The sequence below is a fragment of the Sesamum indicum genome, linkage group LG6 (genome assembly GCF_026168435.1).
Source record: "Sesamum indicum cultivar Baizhima isolate 11 linkage group LG6, ASM2616843v1, whole genome shotgun sequence".
Taxonomy (NCBI): Eukaryota; Viridiplantae; Streptophyta; class Magnoliopsida; order Lamiales; family Pedaliaceae; genus Sesamum; species Sesamum indicum.
The window spans coordinates 16,875,327-16,902,053 of record NC_142662.1 but is presented as its reverse complement, the minus strand read 5'-3'; the positions used below and the strand labels follow the sequence as shown (position 1 = coordinate 16,902,053).

General features: G+C 35.6%; 3 protein-coding genes across 7 annotated transcripts; all 3 read right to left on the bottom strand.

Moving 5' to 3' along the window:
* Positions 1–304: 304 nt before the first annotated feature.
* LOC105164335 (protein transport protein SEC16B homolog) lies at positions 305–8,162 on the bottom strand. Of its 4 annotated transcripts, none has more exons than XM_088881639.1 (14): positions 8,027–8,162; positions 5,858–7,861; positions 5,454–5,774; positions 4,669–4,797; positions 4,466–4,588; positions 4,187–4,357; positions 3,815–3,940; positions 3,575–3,709; positions 2,820–2,947; positions 2,633–2,741; positions 2,246–2,560; positions 1,991–2,152; positions 1,586–1,884; positions 305–1,182 (listed from the first exon to the last, which is right to left on the bottom strand). In XM_088881639.1, the coding sequence occupies exons 2-14, from the start codon at positions 7,757–7,759 to the stop codon at positions 666–668; spliced, it is 4,437 nt and encodes a 1,478-aa protein (XP_088737765.1). In that variant the 5' UTR covers positions 7,760–7,861; positions 8,027–8,162; the 3' UTR covers positions 305–665. The 4 variants fall into 4 exon arrangements, with proteins under 4 accessions (XP_088737765.1, XP_088737766.1, XP_088737767.1 ...); XM_088881640.1 differs by having other exon boundaries at positions 5,858–7,809; XM_088881641.1 differs by having other exon boundaries at positions 8,043–8,151.
* Positions 8,163–13,668: 5,506 nt separating this feature from the next.
* Positions 13,669–15,489, bottom strand: LOC105164336 (zinc finger protein ZAT9). 2 transcript variants are annotated; one of them, XM_020694369.2, is made up of 2 exons: positions 14,287–15,489; positions 13,669–14,016 (listed from the first exon to the last, which is right to left on the bottom strand). In XM_020694369.2, the coding sequence occupies exon 1, from the start codon at positions 15,154–15,156 to the stop codon at positions 14,338–14,340; it is 819 nt and encodes a 272-aa protein (XP_020550028.1). In that variant the 5' UTR covers positions 15,157–15,489; the 3' UTR covers positions 13,669–14,016; positions 14,287–14,337. The 2 variants fall into 2 exon arrangements, with proteins under 2 accessions (XP_020550028.1, XP_088737301.1); XM_088881175.1 differs by having other exon boundaries at positions 14,263–15,488.
* Positions 15,490–24,698: 9,209 nt separating this feature from the next.
* LOC105164447 (zinc finger protein ZAT9) lies at positions 24,699–26,099 on the bottom strand. Its single transcript, XM_011083097.3, has one exon. The coding sequence runs from the start codon at positions 26,053–26,055 to the stop codon at positions 24,799–24,801; it is 1,257 nt and encodes a 418-aa protein (XP_011081399.2). The 5' UTR covers positions 26,056–26,099; the 3' UTR covers positions 24,699–24,798.
* Positions 26,100–26,727: the final 628 nt, after the last annotated feature.

Here is a 26,727-nt window from a genome sequence, read left to right as displayed (position 1 = left end):
ATTATGAGCCTAGGATCAGTAATACATCATAATACTTCAATTCGTTAATCACCCTTTCATCTTTTTCACATTAAAATCCCTTTTTTATTAACAAGCAGAAATCTAACAACCAGATGTTTGTTCACCTCACGTGAGGAAACATGGAATTCTTTCCTGACTCTCACATAGACACACAAAAGCACAAATTCGTTTACCTACCCAATTCCCAACAAAATCCATAAAGATAAGGCACAAATCAGCAACTGGTGCTGGCCAAACTAAGAGAATTGCCCTCACCCATCTGCTCGCACAATCTCTCAATCAATTCCAAAAGAGAAAACCTTCTAATTCAACCATTATTCTATCAGTAATGTTCTGATTCTGTTTCTCAATAAATAAACGAATTAACTGTACAGTTTGCACTATCGTCTTTTAAGCGATCAGAATGCTGTTCATTTTGCACGATGACCAAGCATCCCTATATAAAATACAGCATACTAAGTACCAACTGATATTTAAAGTACAAATGTAAAAAGAGAAAAATTATATGTAAGGGACAAATCAGGACGAACAAGATAATAGCTGAAAAGACGATCTGGATATCCTTTCTCCTTGCAGACAATTTTTGAGATTAGAGCAGGATTGTGGAAGTATGGCAAAATTTGCTATTTACAACCCACGGGATATCACAGTTCCACTTCATGTAGATCATCTCCAAAACTGCCACCATTCATTGCTGAGTGAACTGAAGAAGGGTCACTTGGCGCGGATGGTGAGGGCTGTCTACTCAATAACTCTCCCAGAGGTTTTAATTCAGCTGTACTTGGAGGATGGCTTAAAGAATCAGTAAAGCTTCCACTCCATGACGCAGTGCGCCGGGAATGTATAGGAAATGAACCACTATCTGCCACCCCCTTATGCGAGAGATTTTTCATGCTCCCAAATCTTTGCATGGTCACGGAAGATGGAGGAGCAGACGACTCAAATGAATCATGTTGAGGAGAGGTAGAAGGATTTTCATTATTAGACAGAGTGTTCTGCATGCTATTTACAGGACTGTCAACCGGCTGCTCGACAGTAGATATTGGTGCGGGCACAAAGAATTTTGGGTTGACTCCAGTTGCTGGTTTAACGGAAGGAACGGAAGGTGACTGGAATGCAGTTGTTGTGTTCCGACTGCCTTGGTTAAAGGTATCAACATACCTGCCACAAAAAACAGGGAAATTAAATGGCTTGTTGTGCTATGTGATGTGCAGCAAGTATCAGTACAAAATCATGCTTTTGCATTTTGTATCAGACAACCGTAGATCAATTTCCACAGGAAGCCACCTGAAACCGTAATAATTTGAAAGGATGCCGAAATACATCATCCTGGTCCATGTGGTTGTAAGATCACTAATAACTGACCCCCGTGCCAAAACTACACCAATAATGCCGAAAGTAAAGAGGGCAAAAGGTGAAACAAAATATAGTTGGATCCCCGAAGTCAGGTACCAAATAAACCCTTCTTACTTCAGCATCATTATACAATAATCATGTCAAAATCTAGCCAGCAAATGTCATTAGCCAGGGACCATAAATCATAAAGGAGATATTTAGAATTTACCTAGATCGGACACCCATCCTTCCACGCGCTGAGTATTGATTGGTCATGGGAGGAAGGGGTGGCATTCCTGAATTATTATCCTGAGAACTTGGGGTTTTGAATTCTGGACTTCCATTGCTATGAGAAGCTTCACTTTGCAATGCACTCTTTAAGTGGTAATCTGAAGTTCCATTCTGAAAAACGCCAGTCGTCGGAGGTGGTGGAAGGGCTGCTTCTTCTGCTGGAGGTTCAGCACCTTCCTCCACCCATCTCTTAAGCTTCTCATCGTAGTAAAACTTATTTGTTTCACCCAGTTTTGCCTAGAGAAAGTGCAACCATGAGCAACCAAGCAAATAAACTTCTAAATTCAAATTACAAAGCATAATTAAGTCATATTTGGGTCAAACAAGGTGCTTATCAAATTACCTGGCGCCCTTGACGGGGTTTGAGTACTAAACCAACAGTCTTCTGAAATAGCTGTGATCCAAAACTAAGGCGACCGAAGCGAGATATACTGGATGTACTGCCTGCTGATGCTTTCTCTTGCTTGCCTGTGGAACTTGATTCCTTCAATAACTCAGGCTGAGCCTACATGTAGTGTTTGTGGTAGCGTGAAACATTAATAAACTAATACAAACAGGTCTCCTTCTCAGGCAATGAAGCATATAGGTTGAAGCAAACCTGCATTGGACTTCTTCCAAAGTCGGGTTCTGAAACGCTTCTACTATGCATAGCCATTCTGTTGCCATCAGCCGACCACGCAGTTATAGGCTCCATGGATTGAGAAGGCACTAATGACGACATAGCCATTGTTGATTGACTAGTTGATACTCTAGGTCCAATTGATTGGTGATTATTCTCATTACCATGCAAAGAGCCACCTGCTGTTGGTACAGGTGGTGGAAGGGCCCCGACAACACGATGTGCAGTGCTGTCGAAAAGGTTGAGCAGTTTACCGATAAATTCCTTGGGTGCTAAGTTTGTGGAGAATCCTCCCTGCATAGCGAGAAGTTTAGTTACAGGAATCTCTGAATCATCAGAGAGACTCAACTGAAGACAGACAGATACCTGTTGATGAGCTTTGATCCTTTCCTCAAGAGATGAAACTAAATGTCTGAGAGTCTCCATCTCTGGCTTTCGACCAGCTTTAAGAGATTTTGATACTGCTTGACAGTACCTACATCAAATTATTATGCTCAGCAGGAAACAAAGTTCTAGCATTCATAAAAAGACAATCAAGGTAGAGGATAAGTACTTTAACGCCTCAGCCATCCTCCCAACTTCTGCCAACATGAGTGCATATACAAACTTATATGGTTGGAACGGGAGCAGCACAAACTGAGAGTTTCCAAGGGTTTTTGAATACTCATATATCTCCGTCCTCTGTCGAAATATACAATGGTCAATCATGTGATTGGGCTCATACCAGAATACAACATAGAACTATAACAGATTTGTGCTTGGGCGCAGATACCAGTGTACTAATACAAATAATTATAGGCTTCAATCTTATGCTTTTGAAAGTGAAACTGTAGCCAGAGGCACCTACCAAGGACAATGGCTTGAGCCCAGTCCATGGACCAAAACTAACTCAAAGTCTCAGATAGAAAGTATATTCTCCAAATGTTCTCAATTACTCAGTAGAACAAGCACTCTGCAAACTTAATTCACGCACTAAGGCATACAAGTCTAGAAGTACTAAAATTGTAGGGAGAATTATTGCCTATGAAGCATTAAAATTACAAGCGATGCGCAACAGAGAATGCTTAAAGAGTAATGCTAAGCACTCAACAGAAACAAGAGAGGATGTGAAATAGAGAGTCAAAGAGAGCATGAGAAAACACTTATAATTCTTATCGTTATGCCTTTATAAGATTTTGTTCTTCTTTTCCCTTTCCTTATTATGTAGAGTTCCTGCCAGGGTGACATCCCAGTGCCCTAGGAAGTGGATTAGATGTTTCAGAAACTAGAAGAAACGAATGCTTGAAAAATTGATAACTTAGCCCAAACCTGAATTGCTTCGGGACTTGCATAAGTCCGTGGATATTTCCAGTGATCTGCACCAACAAGACACAATCTTGCAGTGTCGGAATATGGCTCAAAGCTAGCTTCCGCAACCAAATAGCAGATGTGAGCAGCAATTATCTGACAACCACCATCCGAATATCCAAAAACTTAAAAGCTAGTAAGTATTGAAAGAACTTACAAGAATAAGGGAAGAAATACTTCTAAGAATAAACCAGAACATACATCACTTCTTTCCTTCCACAAACAATCTCCAAGATGGATAAGCACAAGTTCATCATCCTTTGTTCTATTTGCAGTTATCACCGCCAAATTTTCTTCCCAGTCGTCCAGCATACCATTGGCACCAAACTGCAAATCACCAACAAAAACATAGCAGCTAATAAAATTTCAGCAGAACCTTCATAAAACATAGAGTAATGGGAACAGAGGAAGATACATGGAAAAAATTTCCAAGTAAATCCTCTACTGATATGTAACACAACAAACTCACTAAAACCCTCTTAGGAACAAGTATTATAGGGGACAATTGCTTGCTTACTAAAAGGTACAGTAGCAGTGCAAGACCTTTATTGCAAATAAACATTAACTTCATACCTGCGCTGGTTGCTGAGGCATATTTAAAGCACCAGGCATGCTAGTTATAGCCGTGCTATCTGCTGAAAACACATCAGCTGGTTGACCAGCAATTAGAAGGCATAATGTTCGCAAAGGTGATCCTGCTACCAACTGGCGAAGTGCCATTTGCTTGACAGTTTCAACATAGAACTGCATATGTTTGTTTTAGCAAAATGTTATAACAAAGGCATATAATAGGTGATGAGAAGGCTCTATCTGTTTCATTAACCAGAGAGGTGAGGCATTTTAGCAACTAACTTGATCGCCAAGTTGTGCAGCAAGGACAAGGGCAGGACCCCACAACTGACCATCCTGTGCACACTGTAAGGCATCTTTCTTTCTTCCAGAAACCAGAAGATTTTGGACCTCCATAGCAGTGACCTAAAATATGAAATGCATTCTTATAGATAGAAGTTGCCAATAAGAATTGCGATAAATTGGTAGGGTACGCCATCGAATACCCGCATTTGCTCTTCAGATGGCAGGTGCTGCAAGCATTGGGCAACAGCACCATACTGACTAAACTGCAAACCTTTCCCTTTAGCAGATGCAAACAGTTTAGCAACTGCTGATTCTGGAGCATCGCTTTCCTGTTGGAATGACAAATGAGGAAAAAACAGAACCAGATCTGTCAGGCCTAGACCAAGACAGCAATTGTATAAGCACCCAATTTCACAAAAGGCATAATAGTTGTAAGAAAGTGATATACCCAGTCCTCAAACCATGCAAGTATAAGGTGACTTTTTCCAATCGCTATAATTTTTTTACAACCTAAAGGAACATTACTGCACTAATATTTTCATGTCTAGGGAACTGCCCACATTGAAGTTCATTTGGATGCACAAGAGTGGTCATTCCCTAAAACTGCATTGTCGAAAGCAGTAGAGGAATAAAGGGAAAACAATAGTTGTTCTGTTATGGTAGTTGTCAGTGCAGAGGCTAAAGATCATGATAAATCTTTTATGTTTTTTCCCTGCAGTGTTGTTCCACGTAAAACATATTTCAAATTAGAAGATCAGACGGATCACATGCCAAAAGTTGTAAACAGTAAATGACATAATAAACTTGCAATAACAATTACACAAGATTAGCAGTTAATCAAGTTTCTTGCTTGTAAGTAACCATGAGAATATGCAAAGAAACAAGCACAACTAGAAAACAGAAACTTATTATGAAATATGCACTAGGGGATACAATCCAAATAATAAAGAACAAATCCTTCATTCACCAAAAATATAAGATCTACCTTCAAAACAGCATCCGTGCCGTAAGGAGATCGAAGTTTCCCATAATACTGACAGGCTATTTTAAGCAGCGAAAGGAGCAATCTCAAAACTTCAGCTTTTCTGTAGTCCATATCAGCAGACTCGAGATCTGTCATTCTCTCATCAATCCATTTGTTCAACTCCTTACTGCCAACACTTCCACTGGTAAGAGGACCTGGAAGGGATTGCCTACAGAGAGCCTGGAAATAATTGCTGACACGCATTCCATGGGTTGAAGTACCAATTTTGGCATTCATGACTTCTACTAAGTTTAGGACAGATATTGAGCCTCCGACGGGATTCTTCACAAAAACCAGAAAATTTTAGGCAGGTGGTATAAGCAAAGTTGATAAAGAAACCTACAAGACAAGGTTCAGACACTGACCTGACTTCCAAAATTCGAATTTTCAGAAGAGTTATAGTGTTTCATCACAATGAGCTTCCCACCAAAACCAAAAGCAACTAAAGCATGTGAAGGACGACCGGCAGACGACCTTCCAGAAGCAGACGCAGCAGCATAGGAGATTTCAGCACTCTGAATCTGTGAAAAGTTGAGCGGATTTTGATTGCTGTAGTAGTCATTCAGAAAATGGTTTTGGTCATTTTGATTGGTTTTGGAATCACCAAAATGTGGACCCAGGTTCTGACCAACCAAATGTGAAGCCACGGAAAAGTTGTTCTGACCTTGACTTAGATTCTCATAATATGAACCTTTTACTCCAGAACTCTGTTGACTTCCATGAGCACTAACAGAAACATTCTCTCCATAGTGTTTTTCCGTTACGTGGTTTTCACTGTATGGTAAAGTAGCATCACTTCTGGAAACAGTTTCTGGTAGCCACATTCTTGAGCTCTGTTGATTGTAGTTGCTGACTGATCCGACATTCTTATCTTGGCCTTGGCTACCAAAGCCTTGAGGAATGTAATTGTTACCTTGATTATGTGTACTGTATATTCTCTGATCATTGTTCCCAGAAAATATATCAGGTGATGTATATCCATCCTGGTTAATCTGGTCCTGAACTTGGGCGTTAGACTGGTCGGATGCAGGGTATGACTCCAAAGGGCGCCATTCCTGGGCAATGGTATCATAATACCAGCCAGGGTACTGAGGATCAAACACCATATGAGGTGGGTAACCATTATTGTCATGAGAAGCTTGATTCCAGTCTGATGGAATCGCATTGCTGTCGCCACTCATTTCTGAAACCAGGTTCCAGTTAATAGCGGATTCTGTAGCATAACTCGTCTGAGACGCTTGATTCAAATTCGTAACACTCCCTGTTCTACCAGCCTGAGCCACAGACCCAGCGACGGATTGAGCAGTTTGCTGCATATAAGACAACTCGGCCTGCCCGTCTATCACTCCCCAAGTAGAATTTATATTAGAGTCAACATTTGCTTGCACACTTGCAGCTGCATCATAACCATCAACCTGATACCACTCTCCAGTATTTGGATCATACTTCCAACCTGGGTACTGGTTTTCCCAATACTCAATGCTATTCAGATCCTGCACATTTGAGCTCTGATCTGCTGCAATACCATCATTATATGCCTCGCTGTACAGCCAATAGTTGTTCGAGTTGCCCAGGGAAGTGGATACATGTACATCATTCCCAATAGCAACCTCTGGCCCATTATTCAAACTTTCCCCCGCCATAATCCCTGATGCATCACCAGCATTGTCCCCTCCAAATTCGCTGAGAAAGTCTGAGTATGATCCAAATCCATTGCTATCATTCTGAGCTAAATCAGCATGAAATGCATTCCATTCAACTTCCTTAACTCCAGGAGCCCTTGATCCACCACTACTCTTACTCTCAGTAGTCCCATCAGAGAAACCCTCCCTGGTACTCGTACTCACCACTGCCCCGTCAAACAAAACTTCAGCACCACTAGCATTGGCATCTCCCGGTTTTAGAATCAAGTTATCAAAGTCAGATGAATTGGATGGCACTAATGGTTTTCCAATCTCCTCCACGGTTTTCACTTCATTTATCTGTTCAACCGTCTTCGCTTCCGCACTTAGATCATCAACTCTCTTATTGTTACTACCGCTAATATTATCAAAATTAACCTCACCATTATTCTCAAGCTCATTGATACTCAAATTCGCAAAGGCCTTAGCCTCGTCGGATTCATTCCCATCCGTCAAATTAGGGCCACCAGATGCCGAGGAGTTGGCGACTTTAAAGTCCATATCGTCATCATCATTTACTAATTTGTCAAAAAAATCCTCATCCGTATTATCCTCCACCTCGAATGGAGGAGGATTCGAAGCCATTCCACCACAATTTCCAAAGCCGCGAAATTCAAAACCCTAATTGATTCGTGCTAACAACACGCAGATCCAAGGTTAAAACCCACCTAATTCAACAACAAGACCCTAGACAAACCAAATCGAGCAAGATCAAGGGTTTTACGACTTCACCCCAATTTGAAAACCAAAACAAGAACACAAACACCTAAAAATTCTGCAATTTTGTAATTTAATTCAACACATATCACCTTAGATCAATTCAGGATTCATACAGAAAAATCTTTAACTTACATCTTTTTGTACGTACATCGAGAGAGCGGGAGAGGGAGACTGTGAGCAGTAAGAACAAAAAACAAGGCCTCGATCTCACTCCGGAGGGTCTCAACTACCCACCGAAAACTTGTTTTCGACCCCCCAATACATATATTACCAGAAATTCATTTTAAATCCCTTTCAAAGAAAAAAAAATTCATTTTAAATCATTTTTAATTCTAATAAATCTTTTCAATATAAACACTATATTTAGTCCCTTAAATTTTTATTTAAAATTACTTTAATCTCTCAAGTTCAGTTTTTTACTTCGATATTCTTAAACTTTAATTTTTATCTCAATTTGATCCCTTCGACCAAAATTGATAATTACATCATACATTGTCGGAAAGAAATGCGAATTCAATTATGAAGGACTGATTAAATTGTGTCACTTCGTCAAATAAATATGACAAAGTTTTTCATCCTACAAAGGATTTTTCAGCAAATGAAAATAAAGGCAAAGAGAAAAAAATCAAAATCCTCTTTAGCCGCATTCAAGAATGTCCTGATGTACAAGACAAATCCTTTTTAGCCAAATTCGAGGAGATCAATGGTTTTCAAGGCAAATGCAAGAAGATTGTCGCGGAGATCATCAATGTTTCTGAGTTCATACTCTTACCCTGTTAATAATTTTACGTGATTGAAATTTCTATCTTATTGAAAATTCAGATAGAAATTAAATATATATATATATAAATTTTACATTATTATCTTTAAAATAATATGTATTTACATTTTTCTTTATAGACTCATTTCAAAAAAAAAATATATCATTAAAATGTCATAATGAAACTTACACAAAATAGATATATAATATATTGAATAAATAGGCGATTCAATTTACTTCCTCCAACTATATGCTTGATTAGTTTGTAACAATTTTTATTTCAATTTTACCCATCATTTACTATACTTTATAAAGAATATTGAAAGCCCAAAATTTTATTTACTTTCAATAATATAAAACAATTAATTTAAATCTTTACCAACTATAAAAATAACATATTTGAATTTTATAAATTTTATTTTATAGACTAACTAAATAATTTCTTTGTCAATTATTACAAGTAGGTAAATAATTAATACTTGTAGGAAGAGCCTATGCAAGTTATGGAAATACCTTGACAAAATAGTTTCGTAGCTGACTATTTAAGTTTGTTCGAACTAATTAATAGTAACATATCGCCGATAAAGTCTAGCTCAATCAGCCAAGTTGAGGCCCAATGGATATAAGGCCATGAATGCAAACCCCACATTGACTATCAGGGGGTTATTTAGGACATTTTCCTGTTTAGTCATCCAATTTAACCGTACTAGGTAATAAAAGACAACACCAATCAGGGAGCGTACGGTTTAAAATAACAAAAAGTAAAAAATAAATAAAATTAGCATAAATTTATTTACCACAATGGTAATCATATTCTAATCTATCATTATTTAATCAACTCACCCGAAGCAAAGGAGGCCGAATAGTAGTTACTGATAAGATAGAATTATATGATATTGATTATTGTAATCGATTTATAAAAAAAAATAATAGTTCATTGCTTTTACTTCAAAAAAAAAAGAATTAAGGTATTAATTGTATTACCTTTTATTGACTATTGAAATTGCTAGCAAATTATTTTTTGTGATAGCTATTATATATAAATATAATAATTATAAATATATTTTAATTTTTGTAACATTTATATATTAGAATTTTTTTTTTTAATAATGGCACATAAGAAAATTGAATCAATTAGAAAATTCATTAATGTTAAATACATTAATATAGAAATAATAAATATAATAAATAAATGAGTAAAAATAAAAGTTTAAAATCCTTGGCTAAGTGCTTCAAAATAAAACGCTGCATCATAAACGTTAATATAAGTGTTTTATTTATAAAAGGTTAAGTTTTAAATTGAAATAATACCAATTGAACCACAGAGGTAATGTGATATCATACGAGTTGTGTGTAATATGATATGATTGATAATGAGATATTATACGAACTGTGTTTTGTGTTATATCAATAAAAAAACAAAAAAAAAATTATAATTGAGATGATAATAATCGACAAAGACCATTGAATGATGCACTCTAACTTGGGTAAGCTTGTCCCTAAGAAAATGAACAATAACCTCATGGACATGTTGTGGAATGTTGCATGATTGTGGATGTGGGTTACTTCATGAATTTCTTGTAATTGCATAACAGATATCTGCTAGTTGGTGTCATTACATAAAATTTGTCTGACTGCAATGGATTATATATATATATATATATATATATATAAGCTAATTAGCTATATTTATTGAGCAAACAACTCACTCCTTGCCCCACATTTTTCAGGAGATAAATCACAGTAACTAATTGAATTGGATCATAACTCATATTTCGAGTTTTATTAGGTGGGTCAGCAGTGTCATTTTGAGTTGGGAGTTTTAGCTATAATTGCTTAGACACTAAATTTTCAGTGAATTTGTATTTTAAGTTTTGTAATATTTGGAACTACACTTTTTTTCTTTTCATATGTTCATAAATGCTATAGTAGAGTATTAAATACCAAATTATAACAAAGTATTTAATTGTCTGACGTCCATATAATATATTGGTAAAAGAAAAATAGGATTTATTTGATTGGGTTTAGTAAAAATTTTTTATAAAATGGGTTATAATTACGGAGGGTGTATTACAATTAGTGGTATTAAAGTATAGTGCTGTAGGAGGTTGATCTGGCTCGAAATATGCGGCCTCCTTTTGGGGACCCAAATCAACTACGTAATCTTCCCAAATCTCTTAATGGGCTCTGAGGATTGAAACAAGCACATTAGGCTCGTCGGATTTGGCCCCAACTAAAACCCTCTGACACTCAAGTTAGTTCAAGTCGAGATAGAAATATGCGATTAGAAGGCGTATGATCAAAGGTAAAAAATACAAGTTACCTCAAATGATTTGTGTTCGGGTATTTATAGGGTCCAAATGTACACTGTTGACAGCGTCACGTGTCGTAATCTGGATATTCCTTACTTTTCATTGTACGGTGGACAATCCATCCTGCCATTCCGGGTCAGTTTATGGGTTGGAGCTCTAGCGACCCGACCCACGAGCTGATACGCAGGTCCTGCTATATTTTGTCCATTTTACCCTTAAAAGAGGGCATTTTTTATTCTTTTATCCTAAAATAAGGGCAATCCTCATCAGAGATGCTATAAGTTGCGTGAAACTTATCCAAGTGATCCTGTGGATCTTCCATCTTATTGTACTAAAACAAGTGGGAAATTTTTATTCTTATAGGAAGGGCTTCGCCAATATATTCATTGCAAAAGGAATGTGTCTAGGAGGGGCCACTCAAGGTGAAGTCAACAAACTCCTGGACCTTGTTGTGCCTCTCTAATGCCATACATGATGGGTGATACTATGTCTGAGCCTGAGGGGTTTTGTTAAAATTTCCACACAATCTTCTTTTTGCAATCCAGTCCCTACTTTCAGTAAATTTTTTGTGGTTAAAATTCAGTCCTTTAATCTAAGTAAATCTTATTCATTTATTTGAATTTCAATCAAGCCATGTAAGATAATACCACCCAAGTCATATAAACAGAAATAATTATATTATAGTTAAGTGATACTGGCCGATAATTGATTGCATGATATCTCTAATATTTCTCTTGACGTCATCTCTAAGACTAAAGAGCTTATGATTTGCAATCACAATTACGTATTGTGTCGAGATAAATCGATGCCACGCTCGAATGGAGCGAGTTTGAACCCAATTAAATTGGTGTTAAAATAGATTTGAATTAAATTTTGTTGAATCCGTCAAGGTCTCGAGTGAGTCCCAAGTTTTGCAGCCCCCAACCCAAACCTCTAGGGACTCGAATTCGAACCAGACACAATAATAATTAATCTATTTTTTAAGTTTCAAAATTTTGAATTTTGAGTTTTTTTTGCCCACTTCACTTATTTGAAAATAATATTTTAATTTAAGTATAGATGATATTTGCTTCACTTCAATTATATTTGCTTATTAGTGCCCAATAGTTCAGAAATATCAATTTTGTTTGAATTTATAACTGGTGAATCAATAACTTGTTTTAAAATAGTTTGTGCAGCATATGAATAATAACATATTTGGGTGATTCAAAAAATAATTACATAATTTATAATTTTTACTGTTCAACTATAAAATATTTGATTCACGGATCAAGCATGCCCCTAACAAGTTTTGGACAGCGGAGCAACGTGGGGCGGGAAAGGGCCCAAAAAATGCTAGGGTGGGACAAATTTTGGGTCCGAACTGGAGTTAGCAAGGCAAGTCCTGGGAACTCCAACCCACCCGGCTGCCAACCCTAATCACAATACACATTCAGAGCTCATTTGAATTGACCATGCAAAAATCAAATTAACAACCAATTGATTGAATTAACATCACTCCACTCAACGAAAAAAAGAATCCTAAGTTCAATCTCGTGTTTTCTTTTCCGACTCCCTACCTCTATTATATTAAAAAACAATGGAGTTTAAATACTATTTTAGAAAATTCAATAAGAGTCTCATGCTTCTTCGTGATTCCTTTCTTTCTTTCTTTTACCTAAAAAGTCTACGCTTGATCATTACCATTCAAATATTTAAATTGATATTCAAACTCGAACCACTCATATCAAGCAATGTGAAGAATGAGGCCTGTAAATACAGATTGACGATCAAATAAATATATTAATACATCAAATCGACTTAAATTGAATAAAAACACGCAAATTATAATATGTTGGAATAATTCCAAACTATTAGCTGAGTCGAGACGTCTGCAGGACGAATTTGAAAAAAGTTGAACAATCTTGAAATCAAACTTTGACAGATTGAAGTAAGTTGAAATTTCTAAGTGCAAAAACTTTGATCTTAATTAACTATGGGAGGGAAGTTAAACTAGTTGTTGACTGTACCAACCTCTACTACAGCTTATTCATTGTACCCACATTACTTTTCCATAGGGTTCAACTTCCAATATTCCTCAATTATGACCAAATGAATTGCTACCTAAAATTATCTCAAAAAAAAAAAAGAGTGATTAAGAATTCGAGTATAACACAATTTATATATCAATATTTTTTTAGATATATATTGATGGACATAGTGATAATTACAAAATTATTGATAACGGATGTAATAATCAATTACATAATAAGCTTAATATAGTGATATATATCCCAACACAGTCTAATATTTCTAGGGAGCGGAGTGTGATGAGTTCGAGGCGAATTTGATCGAACCAGTACTCGTCCCTTTATTTTAAAGACCAGTGATCCACTCTAACACGAGCGGGCTCGGTCCACCTTTGTCATAGTTGGACCCGGAACTCACCTACTAATTTTTTAATTAATTAATATACTTTTTAGAAAAATATAAGATTATTGATTATAATATTTAATAAGTATTGCTATGTTAAAGTATAATTTATTTTCAAGTATATATTAAATAGAACTTAAAATTTTGAAATGAATTATCGCTTTCTTTCACCGTGACGAGATATGACCTCTAAAGTAAAATTTTCGTCTGATTAAATACGTGATAATGAGATTTATACCCTCTAAAAGAAATAGTCAAATTGATACAACTAACAAATAGTATACAAAATATAGTGCAAATTGAAATATCAATTAAAAAATTAAATAAAAACATTATGATAAACAAGTCTTGATCCATCTAAAAGTTTCGACTGTGTCAAGAAAGAGTTGTGTATAGGTGAAGGGACAAAGCCACAGTAGAGAGTGATGAGAGAGAAAACAAGTGCAGCTTTTACTGCTCTTTTTTGCAGACTGAACGCAAATATTAGAAAGCACAAAAACAGATCAGAAACACAAACAATTAACAGCTGGAAACAGGAACAGAACAAGCTTGCAGAACTGGACACTCAAGATTCTTGTGCCTCAAGCCAGTTATCAGTCATATGCATGTAAAACACACACACAACACGCACTCCATCCCTGCAGAAAGTTTGCAGTTATTGAGTCAAAATACAAGAACAGTAACCTCAACATTTTGCATTCCAAGATCCTAATTAAAGCGAGATATCAACTACCCAGAGCAGGAAATAGCAGAAAAGCGGCTGAAACCATGGATGGCTTTATGCAATAAAGTGAAATGAGAGTTTGATTGAGTTTTGTGTGAACCCCATTTGACAAAATATACAAAAACAGAGCCTGAAATGAGTCTTGGATTGAAAAAGGTACCAAGATGGGGTCACGAGTCTCAACCTCTTAACAACTTCTGTGGCTGTGCATTTGATGTGATTGACAAATTCAGCATCAGAAACCGAAACATCTTTCTTCACTAACAAACTCCTCAGGATCCTCATCCTCATCTTCGATTGCAGCAGCAGCAGCCGCAGGCAGATTAAGATCTATGGAGGCGTCATCTTCAAGCTTATCAGAAACGTTTGTGCCCACAAATTTTGAGGCCAGAAGATGTGATCTCTTGTGCCCTCCAAGAGCCTGAGCTGACCTGAAGATTTTACCGCATAATGGGCACTCATGAACTTGCTCTTTAACCACAATCTCCTTTGGTTTTCTGAAGAACTGATCGGTGTCGGAGAACCCATCAAATGAACTCTTGATTTTCTTAAAATGACTAGCCCTGTGGCTGCCCAGCCCCTGAGATGACTTGAAAACCTTGTCGCATCTCTCACATTTGTAGACTTTCTCACTCGTTCTCGAATCCTCTGAAATTCTCCACACATCCCGTGAAAGCATAACCAGGCACAAAGCAACATCTTCTTCCATTAATGGCTCTCCGTCATCCACACCCTTCGCCCTCTTGAATCTAGACTCTGTCTCGAAGAACTCGGGATCTACCAACCGCAACCGCTTCTTCGGATCCTCTCTCAACCCAAAAGAGAGAGAGGATTTCTCGGCGCTGCTTTCTCTTTCTCTCTCATCACCTTCTCGCTCATCACAAGAGAAGAACGAGGAAGTCGACTCGGTGGGCGGATCACTGGGTTCCTCTTCTTGTCTCTGGGGTGTCTTGGGTGGGAGCGGCAATGCGGCGTAATGGGACCTCATGTGACCACCCAAAGCCTTGCCATTGGAGAATCTCTTGGAACAAAGCTTGCACTCCATGCCCGCCATTAACCAGGCAAAAGCAAATCAAGATCCAAACGTTACTTTTACCGATATATATACGCAGCCCATATAAATGGGGGTTGTTTGCTGTTGTGTTTCTCTCTCAAGAAGAAAGCTTCGATGGGGATATATAGGTGAGAGAGGGGAGGAAGCGAGGGCAGTAAAGGAGAGGTGTGGGTGACAAGAATTCCTCCACCGAAAGGAACTGACTGGCGACTGCGCCAAAAATGTGATCTCACAGTACAAAAATTTTAAATGTATTTTTGTAATATCTATTTGTATTGTATATCAAATTTGAAGAAAAAATACATAGATTTAATGGTTTTCATTTATTAGCAGCTGAAATTGGAATTGAAGTGAAGCAGAAATTAAATTCAGGGTTGTGTTTGTATTGTGAAAAGAGGATAAGCACATGCTAGTCTTTGTCATTTACAATGAGGAATTTAGGCCAAACCATTTAGTTATTACTTTTATTATTTATTTTCATCTTTACTGTAAGTTATAATCCATTATCTTTTAAATATATTTCATAATTATCTCTAAGTTAAGATTCTAGTAAAACTTAAATAAAGTTTAGGGATGATTACACTCCCCTCCTATGATGTTTGATGTAATTATGTGTAAACCCTTTATAGTTTGAGAAATTACATCTAACATCCTAAATGTTTGCTTCTGTCTCATAAATAAGTCCCCCATTAGCCAAAATTCATCGAATTTGCTGATATTAACAAAAAACTTAAAAAAAGAATATATGTATTTACTCTAGATTGACTTATTACTGACTTATAGCAGGTCAAATAAATATTTTTATGACCAAATTACCTTCATACATCTTCATGCATTAATTCATGTGAGGAGGTATATCTTTATCGTTAAAAGGGGTCTTTTTAATCCAAAGAATTGTTTAACCTGTAATAAGAAAGTTTTAAGTCAATTAATAACAAATATCAATTTTTGTTCTTCTTTTTTTGTTAAGGTCAACAAATTTAGTGATGTTTGACTAACGATGGACTTATTTTTTAGATGGAATCAAACCTTATGAGTGCTAAATATAATTTTTTAAACTATAGAAGGTTTAGATGTAATTATACCAAACTTTAGGGGAGGAAAGTATAATTATTCCTAAAGTTTATGGTATATTTCTTGAATAAAAGATAAAAATGGAAAAACATGTAGACTTTATAAAAGTAATAATCCTTTTTAATTGTTGTGCTTTGCTTGTGTAATGGAGAAGTACACTTTTTTTTTTTATCCCTTTCTTATAAACTCTTCTGAAATTTTAACTTTAAATTTATTATTACAATAGTAATATTTTGGCCTAACACTCTTTTTTTTTTCTATTTTTTTGCGCCGCCTGTTTATGAGACGTCGTGTGTATAAGTGTTGGGTTGATACGTAATTGTTTTGTATTTAAGCATTTGTGGTAATAATTGTCTGCTACAGTGACTTTTTTTGTGGAACCAAAATGATTTTCTTTTTTATTTTTTTGATTTGACGGTGACAAACATGGAAGTGAAGTAATGTTGTTGACGAGGATCTTTGTATTGTGTGCATTGGTGTAGTTTTGCATTTTACAGATTGACAAGATAATTGGTTATCCATATAGTGGTATCAAATCAGGTGTTAATACTATTAGGGTACTGTCCCGCATGCCAACTAATTGATAGAAATAAATTAGAAAGCGTGTTATGTTGGATGTAGCCCACAGTAGTGAGCCTAGAAAATATAAAACCTATTTAGCTATTACAAAATATTATAGGTTTGGAAAATCCTTACGCAAACTAATATTATAAAAGAGAAATTAATCAATGAATAAAAGACAGATCTGAAGAAAACAGTAAAAAAGCAACAAGAACAAAAAGAAAATTGGCTCAGGGTCACATCCGGTAAAGGGGAGTCCAAACCCACCAAACTTCGAAAACTACTTACGGTTGCTTGGCTTACACCACAAAGGACCACTCAAAATTTTCACTAAGAAAACTATTCACAAAGAACTTTTAATCGAAAGTGAGAGAGAGAGGGGGGGACAGAAGTTTTTCCCTGTTCTGTCGTACAACACCAGAAAACTTCAGCAACTTAAATAGAGGGTAAAACATTGATATGAGAGAGAGAGAGAGAGAGAGAGAGAGAGAGATTGATATTGGGGAGAGAGGAAGACAACTTTGGAGAAACCAAAGAGAAGAAGAAGGGAGAGACGAGGAGACGAGAGAGAAATTAGGTTTAGAGTTTGATCTGCAGAAAGAAAAAGAGAGAGCTTTTTATTTATAGAAAACCGGGTCGGGAGAGGAGTGGGCTGGGTGATGGGTATGGCCAAGCCTTCTAGTAAGGATTTGGGGCGGATTTGGGCTGGGCCTACCTTTTAGGTCATGGGCTTCCACCTTGGACCATGGATCCTAAAAGGACTCAATTCAGGATCCGAAACTAACTTCATCATCGCCATTCGCTTAGGTACCAAGATAGTTCCTGCAAAACAGATAAAGACACTTGTATATTTGGGTTAGAAGTGCAAAGAATATTGAAGAAATTTTATTATCCTAAGTTCAAGATTTTAAAGCAAGCCTTAAATTTTTCTATTTGTAAGCACTTAGTTTCCATATTTGCAGGATTAGATTCAGAATCAATTTTTTTCAAATTAATAATTTTCTTTCCAACTATGTTTCTGATAGAATGATACCTAACATCGATGTGTTTAGTTTTACATGAAAGTCGGGATTTTTGCAAAGTTGAATTCCAGATTGACTGACAGAAAATACTATGACTTTGTCTTTTAGAAACCAATTTCTTTTCACAATCTTTCTAGCCAAATTACTTCTTTAAAAGCTTTGGTAGTTGCAAAGCTTCAATTGTAGACAAGGCAACAATGTGCTGGAGTTGTGAATTCCAGTTTATGCAAGCACCACACAAAGTGAACACATAAAATATAGTTGATTTCTTACTATCTCTATCATTAGCATAGTTAAAATCCACATATCCTACTAAATTAGCACCATTACCACACTTAGAGAATGTTATACCGGTATTCATAGAATCATTTAAGTACCTTAGTAACCATTTAAGAGCATCCTAATGAGGTAACCCAACATTATACATGTATCTACTAAGGCAACTTACAGCATAAGCTATGTTTGGGCGAGTGCTAACCATAAGATACATAACAGATCCTATCGCACTGGAGTATGAAACCTTTTTTATTTGTTCTTTTTCAGATTCAATATTAGGGCTCTGGTGTTTATTTAACTGAAAATGTGCAGCCAAATGAACAAAGGAGGGTTTTGAATCAATCATTGAGATTTTTTCCAATAGAGATTTAACATAGGATTTTTTATTCAGATAAATTATGAAATTATTCCTATTTCTATCAATAGACATTCCTAATATTTTCTTGGCATGACCCAAATCTTTCATTTCAAATTTTCTACTTAAGTTATATTGTAGTTCTTTAATTAATTTTAAAATAGGGCTAGCAATTAGCATATCATCAATATATAACAGATGAAACACAGGAACATAATGATCATATTTAAAATACAAGCAATGTGTTGGATAATTATTTGGCCCATGACCAATAATAATAATGGTAGGCTTTTTGCTCACTTGGATGGCAATTGTTTTGGCCCAAGCCCATGACCCATCGACCCACAACCCGACCCGACCCTACCCGGATTGATTACTTATTTTCTACCAAACCCTCAATCTCTCATATCTCATATATCATATCTCTCTCTTCTCTCTCTCTCTCTCTCTCTCTCTCTCTATTGCAGCCGATTAAAGCTCTTCTTCTCCACCTCTTCTTCATCTCATTAATGGATGCGGTTTTCCCATGGTCTTGGAACTTTGCCTTGGCCGCCTTCTTCCATTCTACTTCCAAGAAGCCATCTATATAATGGTGGTCGATCCTTGGTTGTGGGTTATCGAAAAAGTGCTTCTCTCTTCCTCTCTTCTAAATCCGAGCATACTATTCGGTTCTTTGTGAACCTAACAGTGAGGATCCGTGTGATCTAGAGATATAGCCTTTTATGGCAAGGGCTTTGTGCCAAAACTGTGTGCAGCCGTGGATAGTTTCTTAAGGCTGCCGATCTAAGTGATCGTGAGTAAAGTCAAGAAACGGATCTGGCTCTCTGAGCCTTCGTTTGACCGATTACTTTTGTCGCTTTTAATATTGCTGTAATTTTTGCTTAAAAGCTTTTAATTCTTATATTATTTCTGTATTAAAGGATTCAATACCCTATTTGGTTTGTAATAGTAAATAGGGCTCACCTCCCAACACAATGATCATAGTCACTTATTTTAAAATTTAAAGAATGCATGAACAGATCAAATTTTTTGTTCTATTGCCTAGGTGATTGTTTTAGCCCATACAAAAAATTATTTAGCAAACAAACACAATAAGATTTTTGTTTATTAACAAAACCACTAGGTTGTTTCATATAAATATGTTTACCTAGGTCATCATGCAAGAAAAACAGTTTTAACATCTATTTGTTTTAATTCCCAATCATAATGAGCGGCAAGAGCATAATTCTAATAGTAGCATATTTCACAATAGAAAAGAAATTTTCTGTATAATTAGTTCTTTCTTTTTGAGTAAAGCCTTTGGCTACTAATCTTGCTTTAAAACGATTTGAATCATTTTCTTGTTTTGTTTTGAAAACTCATTTGCAATCAACAACAAAACAACCACTTGATTTTGGGACAAGAATCCAAGTTTTGTTAGCTTGGAGTGACAATAGTTTAAATTAACATATTTTAAAGCTTCTTTATAAGAATTAGGTTCAAAACTTTTAGTATTTAAAGCAAGATGAAAATCTTTAAATCTAGAGGGAAACCTAGATTCTCTTCTATCCCTATCTCTATCTAGCTGATAAATTTTATAAGATAGTCTTTTTTATTTCACATAAATAATAACATAGGCATTCTTCAATAGACATTTGTCAATTTAATTATATGCATGAAAAATGAAGTCCTTAGGCCATCTATATATCTATGGCGTATGGTTGTGCATTTGATGGTAATCATGAACTATGGGTCCAAGGTCTTAACTTTAAAAGTTCTAAGCAAGGATCAACGAGATTAGGACATTATTGATTCCGTAAAGGCTTGTTCACATGACACATGCTCTTTGAAGGATAGGTCTAGTTTTATGAACATTGGTAAGGAGATACTAATGTGTGTGTGAGAGGGTGCTCTTTAGGGAACTAGTGCACTAAATGGCTCAGTCGAAAATTATTCATTCGATTGACAATACTCAAACTTATAATTTCCTCACATGACAATGTAAACTTAGTCTTTATGACCTAAGGCACCGTAGTGACCTTATATTAGATAACTTATACTTTAATTTATTTTATTGTCATCTAGGTGATCATAAAGGAGATATTTTGGCCACAAATCCATCTAATATGAAGGGTAATGAGTGGCACGTCAAGAAATCAAAAACCTGACCTTTAAGGTAGGAGATTTCATGTGCTCTTTACTATTTTTATTAAATAAAACTCTTGGTCAAGGTATTATGGCAACTAGGAGGAGGATTTCCTAGGTTGATCGTTCTTAATCAAGAACTAGAAGGAATTGGCGTATAGCTATTAAGTCAACATGGTCTGGACTCATTATTCATGTCTTGGACTCAATTAGGAGATAATTAATAATGGGACCTTACTTGCATGTTACTCACTATCTAAAGGTTCGCCACCTTTATTTAAAGATAGAGCTTCATGGCTTTTAGTTAGATGTTAATCATGATTAATGGATTTTTGGAATTAAGAAGTTAATTCCATGACTATTTGATTAAAAAGATTAATTGAATTTGATAAGTCGTAATAGTTGTGAGCTCATGACTATCACTAGGGTGAATCTAAGGGGTTACACATTTATTTAGAAAAACTCACCTTCTTAATTTCGATTAATTCATTGGTCTAATTAATTTTGAATTAATTCTAAAACCAACTAATTCAGTGTTGAATTAAAGTTGTAGAAAATTAACTAAAGTAGTTCATAGTTCTTGAACTCAATTAATTTAATAGGATTAAAATAATTGTTGAAGAATTTAACTAGATTAAATTCGATCGGACATGTTTAATTGGATTAAACAAGCTCAATAAGGAGTGTAAAATTAATTAATAGGATCAATTAATTTTAAGAATTACGAGTTTGTTTCCTATACTTAACCACTTAGACAGTTTTGGTTCTCAAACTTTTCGGTTTAACACTTTTAATCCTTAAACTGTCAACTTTTTTAAAGTTGTGGTTCTTGCCATCTATTGGGCCTTGAGTTGACGGAAGACCTCATTTCTAGAGCACGTGAGGCAGCAATGGAGGGGAAAAAAAAAAAAAAAACCCTCCATTCTCCAACATGATATCTTCTATTCGGGTTGCGAAGAATCTACGAGGTTAACAATGGAAGCTCAAATCCACGATTGCGGAAGAACAGAGAATGAGCTTCTGAATTTGCTTGAGACTGAGAAGGAAATTTGTTCTTAGAGCTTGAACTTATTTTTGGTCAATTCTTTCTCAAATAAACAATCGGAGCTTGAAGAAACTGATGGAAATGGATTTTCCAACCGATAATTGAAGAAGACCAAGTTCAAGGCGAGAAACGGAGATTTTTGGCCTACATTGATGCCTCAAGTGCATAACCATCAACTCTAACAACCTATATATTAGATGCACGGACAATAAATATATGAGGACTAAAAGTGTTAATCAAAAAAGTTTGCAGACTAAAACAACATAAGTAATTAAGTATAGGGACCAACATAGTATTTTTTTAATTAATTTGATCGTTGATTAATTTTGTAGGACAAAATTAATTAGTAAAGTTTTTGAAACTCGATTACAATAAATTAAATGAGATTTAATATTTCTATATACCAAACTCTATATATTTTATAGGACAAAATATTATTATTTTGGAAAATATATTTGAGAGAAATAAATTAATAGACGTTAATTTAGAGTTAGGAAAGGAGTCGAAGTGGGAACATAATTCCAACTCTTTTCCCAACTCCTAAGTAGGACTCCACTTCTATTTAAAGGATGGTCTTGCTGGCAAAGCTTTACGAGTAGGATATTTCTTACATACTCTCAAGAAAGATGCAATAGACTGGGAAAGAAAATGCAAGAAATACGAGAAGTATGCTCCGACTAGAAAAAGAATTACTATTGACTACGATATTAGTGGTTATGGCTAAAAATTTTGGTAAATGACTATTATTAATTATGGTTAAATAAAATCAATGCAAAAAACTAATTTTTCTACCATGAAAAAAATATTTGGCACGGCTAAGAGCTATGATCAAAATATTTGTCATGGCTTTTTAGCCATGACAAATGTTTTAGAGACCCTCGCAAAAATCTCGACCAACAGCCGTTGCATGATTGTGGTAAATAACTATTTGTTATTAATCATGACAACTAATCGTAGTTAAATATTATAATTCTTCTAGTGCCCACTCATCCATGTACCTGTTGAACTCTTCCAGGAACTTTCAACACTTGTCCCTTTGCTGAGTGGGGATTGACATAACAGGTCCATTTTTCAGCCGTACAAGGACAACGCAAATTCTTACTGATAGCGTGGACTATTTCAACAGGCGGGCTAAAGTTAAACCCCTTGCCAAGTTACAAAGTACTAATGCTATGTTTGTTTTCATTTTCAAGTAATCTCCTAGATGAGTCAAAATATATGTCAGTGTTTGCCATCATATAGAAATACCTTATCTAGGTGTTTTTAGTTGTTTGAGTATAAATACATACACATATATTACACACATATATATAAATATATATTAAAAAGACATGACTTGATAATGAACAGTAATTCTTGTCCCAAAACGCAATATTAAACATACAATACTTATTTTAAATTATCTCCAAAAAAAATTCAAACATACATACTACCTCTAACACACACTTATTTATTTTTATTTTTCTTTTTCTATCTCCACAAAACACTCAAAAAATAAATCCAAACACTATGTAATATTCCTATGGAAAAACATGACCCCTTCCTGCTACTGGACCTTATAGTGGGCCTGATCTTGCCCTCCTGGGACACATCTGGAAAGACGTGACAATGGGTCTTGGGCTGCCAATGTCTCAAAAATAGGGGGTGTCATAATTCAGTTAAAAATTTAATATTTATTGTCAATATTAATACGAAATTTAATTTTATTTTTGAAAAAATGTTAACTATTTCAAGAAAAATCAAAACCAATTTCAACTGCCTAAACAAAAATTATGGAAAAAAAAAAAGTTACTTCTTTGCATAATTTGGAGCATAAATTCAGTACAAACAATTTTAAAATTTGAAACCAATTAACTGACCAAAAAGATTGAAAAATCTCAATGTTCAAAATAATATTTTGAAAAAGTTTTAAAAAATAAATAGAGATAATTAAACGAAAAAAAAAAGATTTAAATCGAATACAAGAAGTTAAATACCTCATAATGGAATTAGATCAGGAGTAATTTTATTAATAATTAGGGTAAAATTAGTAGTTCGATCTATTAAAATAAAAAGTTGATGGCATGAGTTTCATTTTAAAAGTGTTTTTATAGATTTTATAGATATAAAAAAGTATTTTAAGGGAGCTCCAGTATTTTTTTCTTAATATTTAAGAACTGTTAATAACCCATAATCTATAATTTGATGATCATGTAATATCACAAATGAATAAATTCTCCTATAAAAAAATAGTAAATTTATCTCTCTGTATTTTTTAAAATACATAATTTACCTCCCTATATTTTTTAAAAGGGAAAATTGCAATTTACCTCCTTGTGATTTGAGAAATCAGAAAAAAGAACTCTTGTGAAAAATAAAATAGCAAATTACTCCCTGTGTTTTAAAAAAATAAGCAAATTACCCCCTATATAAAGCATAAATAGGGGGTAATTTGCTTTATTTTTGAAACACAGGGAGATAATTTGTTAATTTTTTTTTCATAGGGAGTTATATGCTCATTTCACATATCACAGGGGGTTAAATTGCATTTAACCCTTTTTTAAAATGAAACAATTTTCCTCCATATCTGCTTCATTTTAAAAAGCACGGGGAGTAAATGTTTTTTTTGAAATAAGAGCGGTGAACTATTATCAATTAAAACAAAATGATTACAATTATTCATGTCGCATATCAATCATTACACCAATCATACTTTGATCAATAATATCAAATAAACGAAATCTAATCAATATCTATTATTCAGTAGAACCAATTATTAAGTCCACGCATAAGGCGAGCCGGGTTCAAACCCAATTGAATTAAGCATCTATAGCGTACGGTGGGATAAATTGCTATCTTTTTTCTTCGTAATCACAGGGGTGAATTGCTATCACCCAGAATCAAAATATATGTATACATATATCAACTAACTGAAAGTGGAAAATAAGTATCCGACATCCGTAGATACAAAACGAAATCCATATAAATTCTCTCTCTTATTCATGTTGTTGCATACACTTATGTAGAAGTATATAACCCTGTATATGATGTATAAGTAAAACAAGCTATGATTTTGACAGTGACATTTTATATGAATGAGTAATAAAAGTGTGTATATGTATAGTTACAATGAATTCATTAGTTTGTATATCAAGTAACATTGATTCATGATTTTCGTCGAACTTGTAAGCCAGCATCACCTTTGATTAGTATATGTCAGTGGTTGAAGCAATCCCCATCTGCAACCACCCTCCATCCAAGCTCACATCTCTTAGATCACTCAGCTTTCTTAGCTTGTCACCTTTTTCTACGACTACCGTGGTTTCGATTTTCTGCTGGCAGCTGTGATTGGCACTGGCTGCCAATTGTTTCAGATACAATCTTGTTGATGCCGGAAACCTACTTGTGTTCTGATCGGAATCCCCTGGAGCAGGCAGGTTGAGATTGAGATCGAGTTGGTGATTGTGGTCGTGATCATGGTCTTGATCTTGATCTTGATCATGATGATCATGGTGAGGTTTTGTGAGCATGGGCTTCTTGTAGAGTCGCTGGCTCTGATGATCATATTGAAAATCTTGGAAATTTGGGATGAAAGCATTGTCTGTCGAAGTGGTGAGCCAATGGCACCGCTTATGCCCGCCCAAGGCCTGTCCGGATGAGAAAACACGTCGACAGACGGAGCACTCATGCATTTTAGGCCGTTTACGTGAGGAGGAAAGAGTGGACATTGGCCGGGTTGCATCCGACTCGGTTTGTGTAAACGACTCATGATCTTCTTGGATCGAATCTTCATCGACGTTGTTGTTGTTATTGTTGTTGTTGTTGCTGCTTTCCTCTTCGTTTAGGCCATCCGATTTGGCTGCAAAACAACCCTTAACCTTCTTGTGACTCGCTCTATGCCCCCCCAAAGCCTGGTGGGAGTTGAACACTTTCTTACAAGCTTTGCATTGGAACAGGCCCTTTTCAGCCACTTCTTTAGCCTTGTTTTCCTCCTTATTATCACTAGACAAGGCATAAGATTTGTTGGACAACATGACCAGACAATTAGCCAGATCTTCTTCCTCGCTTGAAGCCGAGTACTCATGATCAAAAAGCTCGGATTTGGATCCCTGAGACGACAACATCGGCAACACCCTCTCCTTCTCCACACCAAATCTACCAAACGATGACGGTTTCTTCAACTCCCCATCCTCATCGTTACTTGGCTGATGATAGCCCACGAAACGAGTCGTTTTCGCCCGAAGAAAATACGAGTGCTTGTTGTTGCCCCTCAAGTGTTCATCACCATGTGGAGGAATAACATTATTATGATGACTAACATCCCCTATGACATGGGCTCTCATGTGGCCCCCTAATGCTCCTGCACAATTAAAACCCCTATTACATACCTTGCAATAGTGTCTTATCACTTGACTCATTTCTGGCTTGTCCTTTCCTCCATTCTCCACCACTTCCACACCCATTACTGTGTGTTTTTCTGCACTCTCAGGATCCCACAGATAATTTTAAAATTCAGACAAAAACTTTGTTTAATTACTACAATTTCATATTGTTTGATGTGTGTAATATATATAATTTATGTTGAGATGGTTATATAAAAGAGTGTGTGACAGTAGTGAGTGTAATGTGGGGGTTTTCAGGGTACTTTGTAAGAATGGGAGTTGGGGGGAAGTCCTAGTTTTTAGTTGAAATATGTTGCTTGTGGATGAGAGGGATTGGACTGAGGGAGGGGGAGAATTAGTTGAAGAGTAAGGGGAGGGGAGTGAAAGTGAGTGTGTGACAAGTGGAGGTTAAGTATAAGTGGTGGAGAGTCCATTTCTCTCTATTTGTGGTTCATGCACTTTTATTTTTAATTTTAAATATTTTCTAGGAATAACTCTGCATTATTAACGAGTTTTGTATGATAAACGCTCTTTACTTAGTACCAATATACGGAAAGTCAATATGGACTACGTGTCATAGTCAAATTTTACTTGTGTAATGAATAGTACTACCTAGATTTGAATATGTTAAAAAAAAAACAGAATTGTTAAATTAATCTTTTCTTACATGTAAAATTGTTAAATGAACTAATTTGATAATTTTATAAATTTAAGGGACTAAAGTGATAAAATTAAACTTAATTTGACCATTTT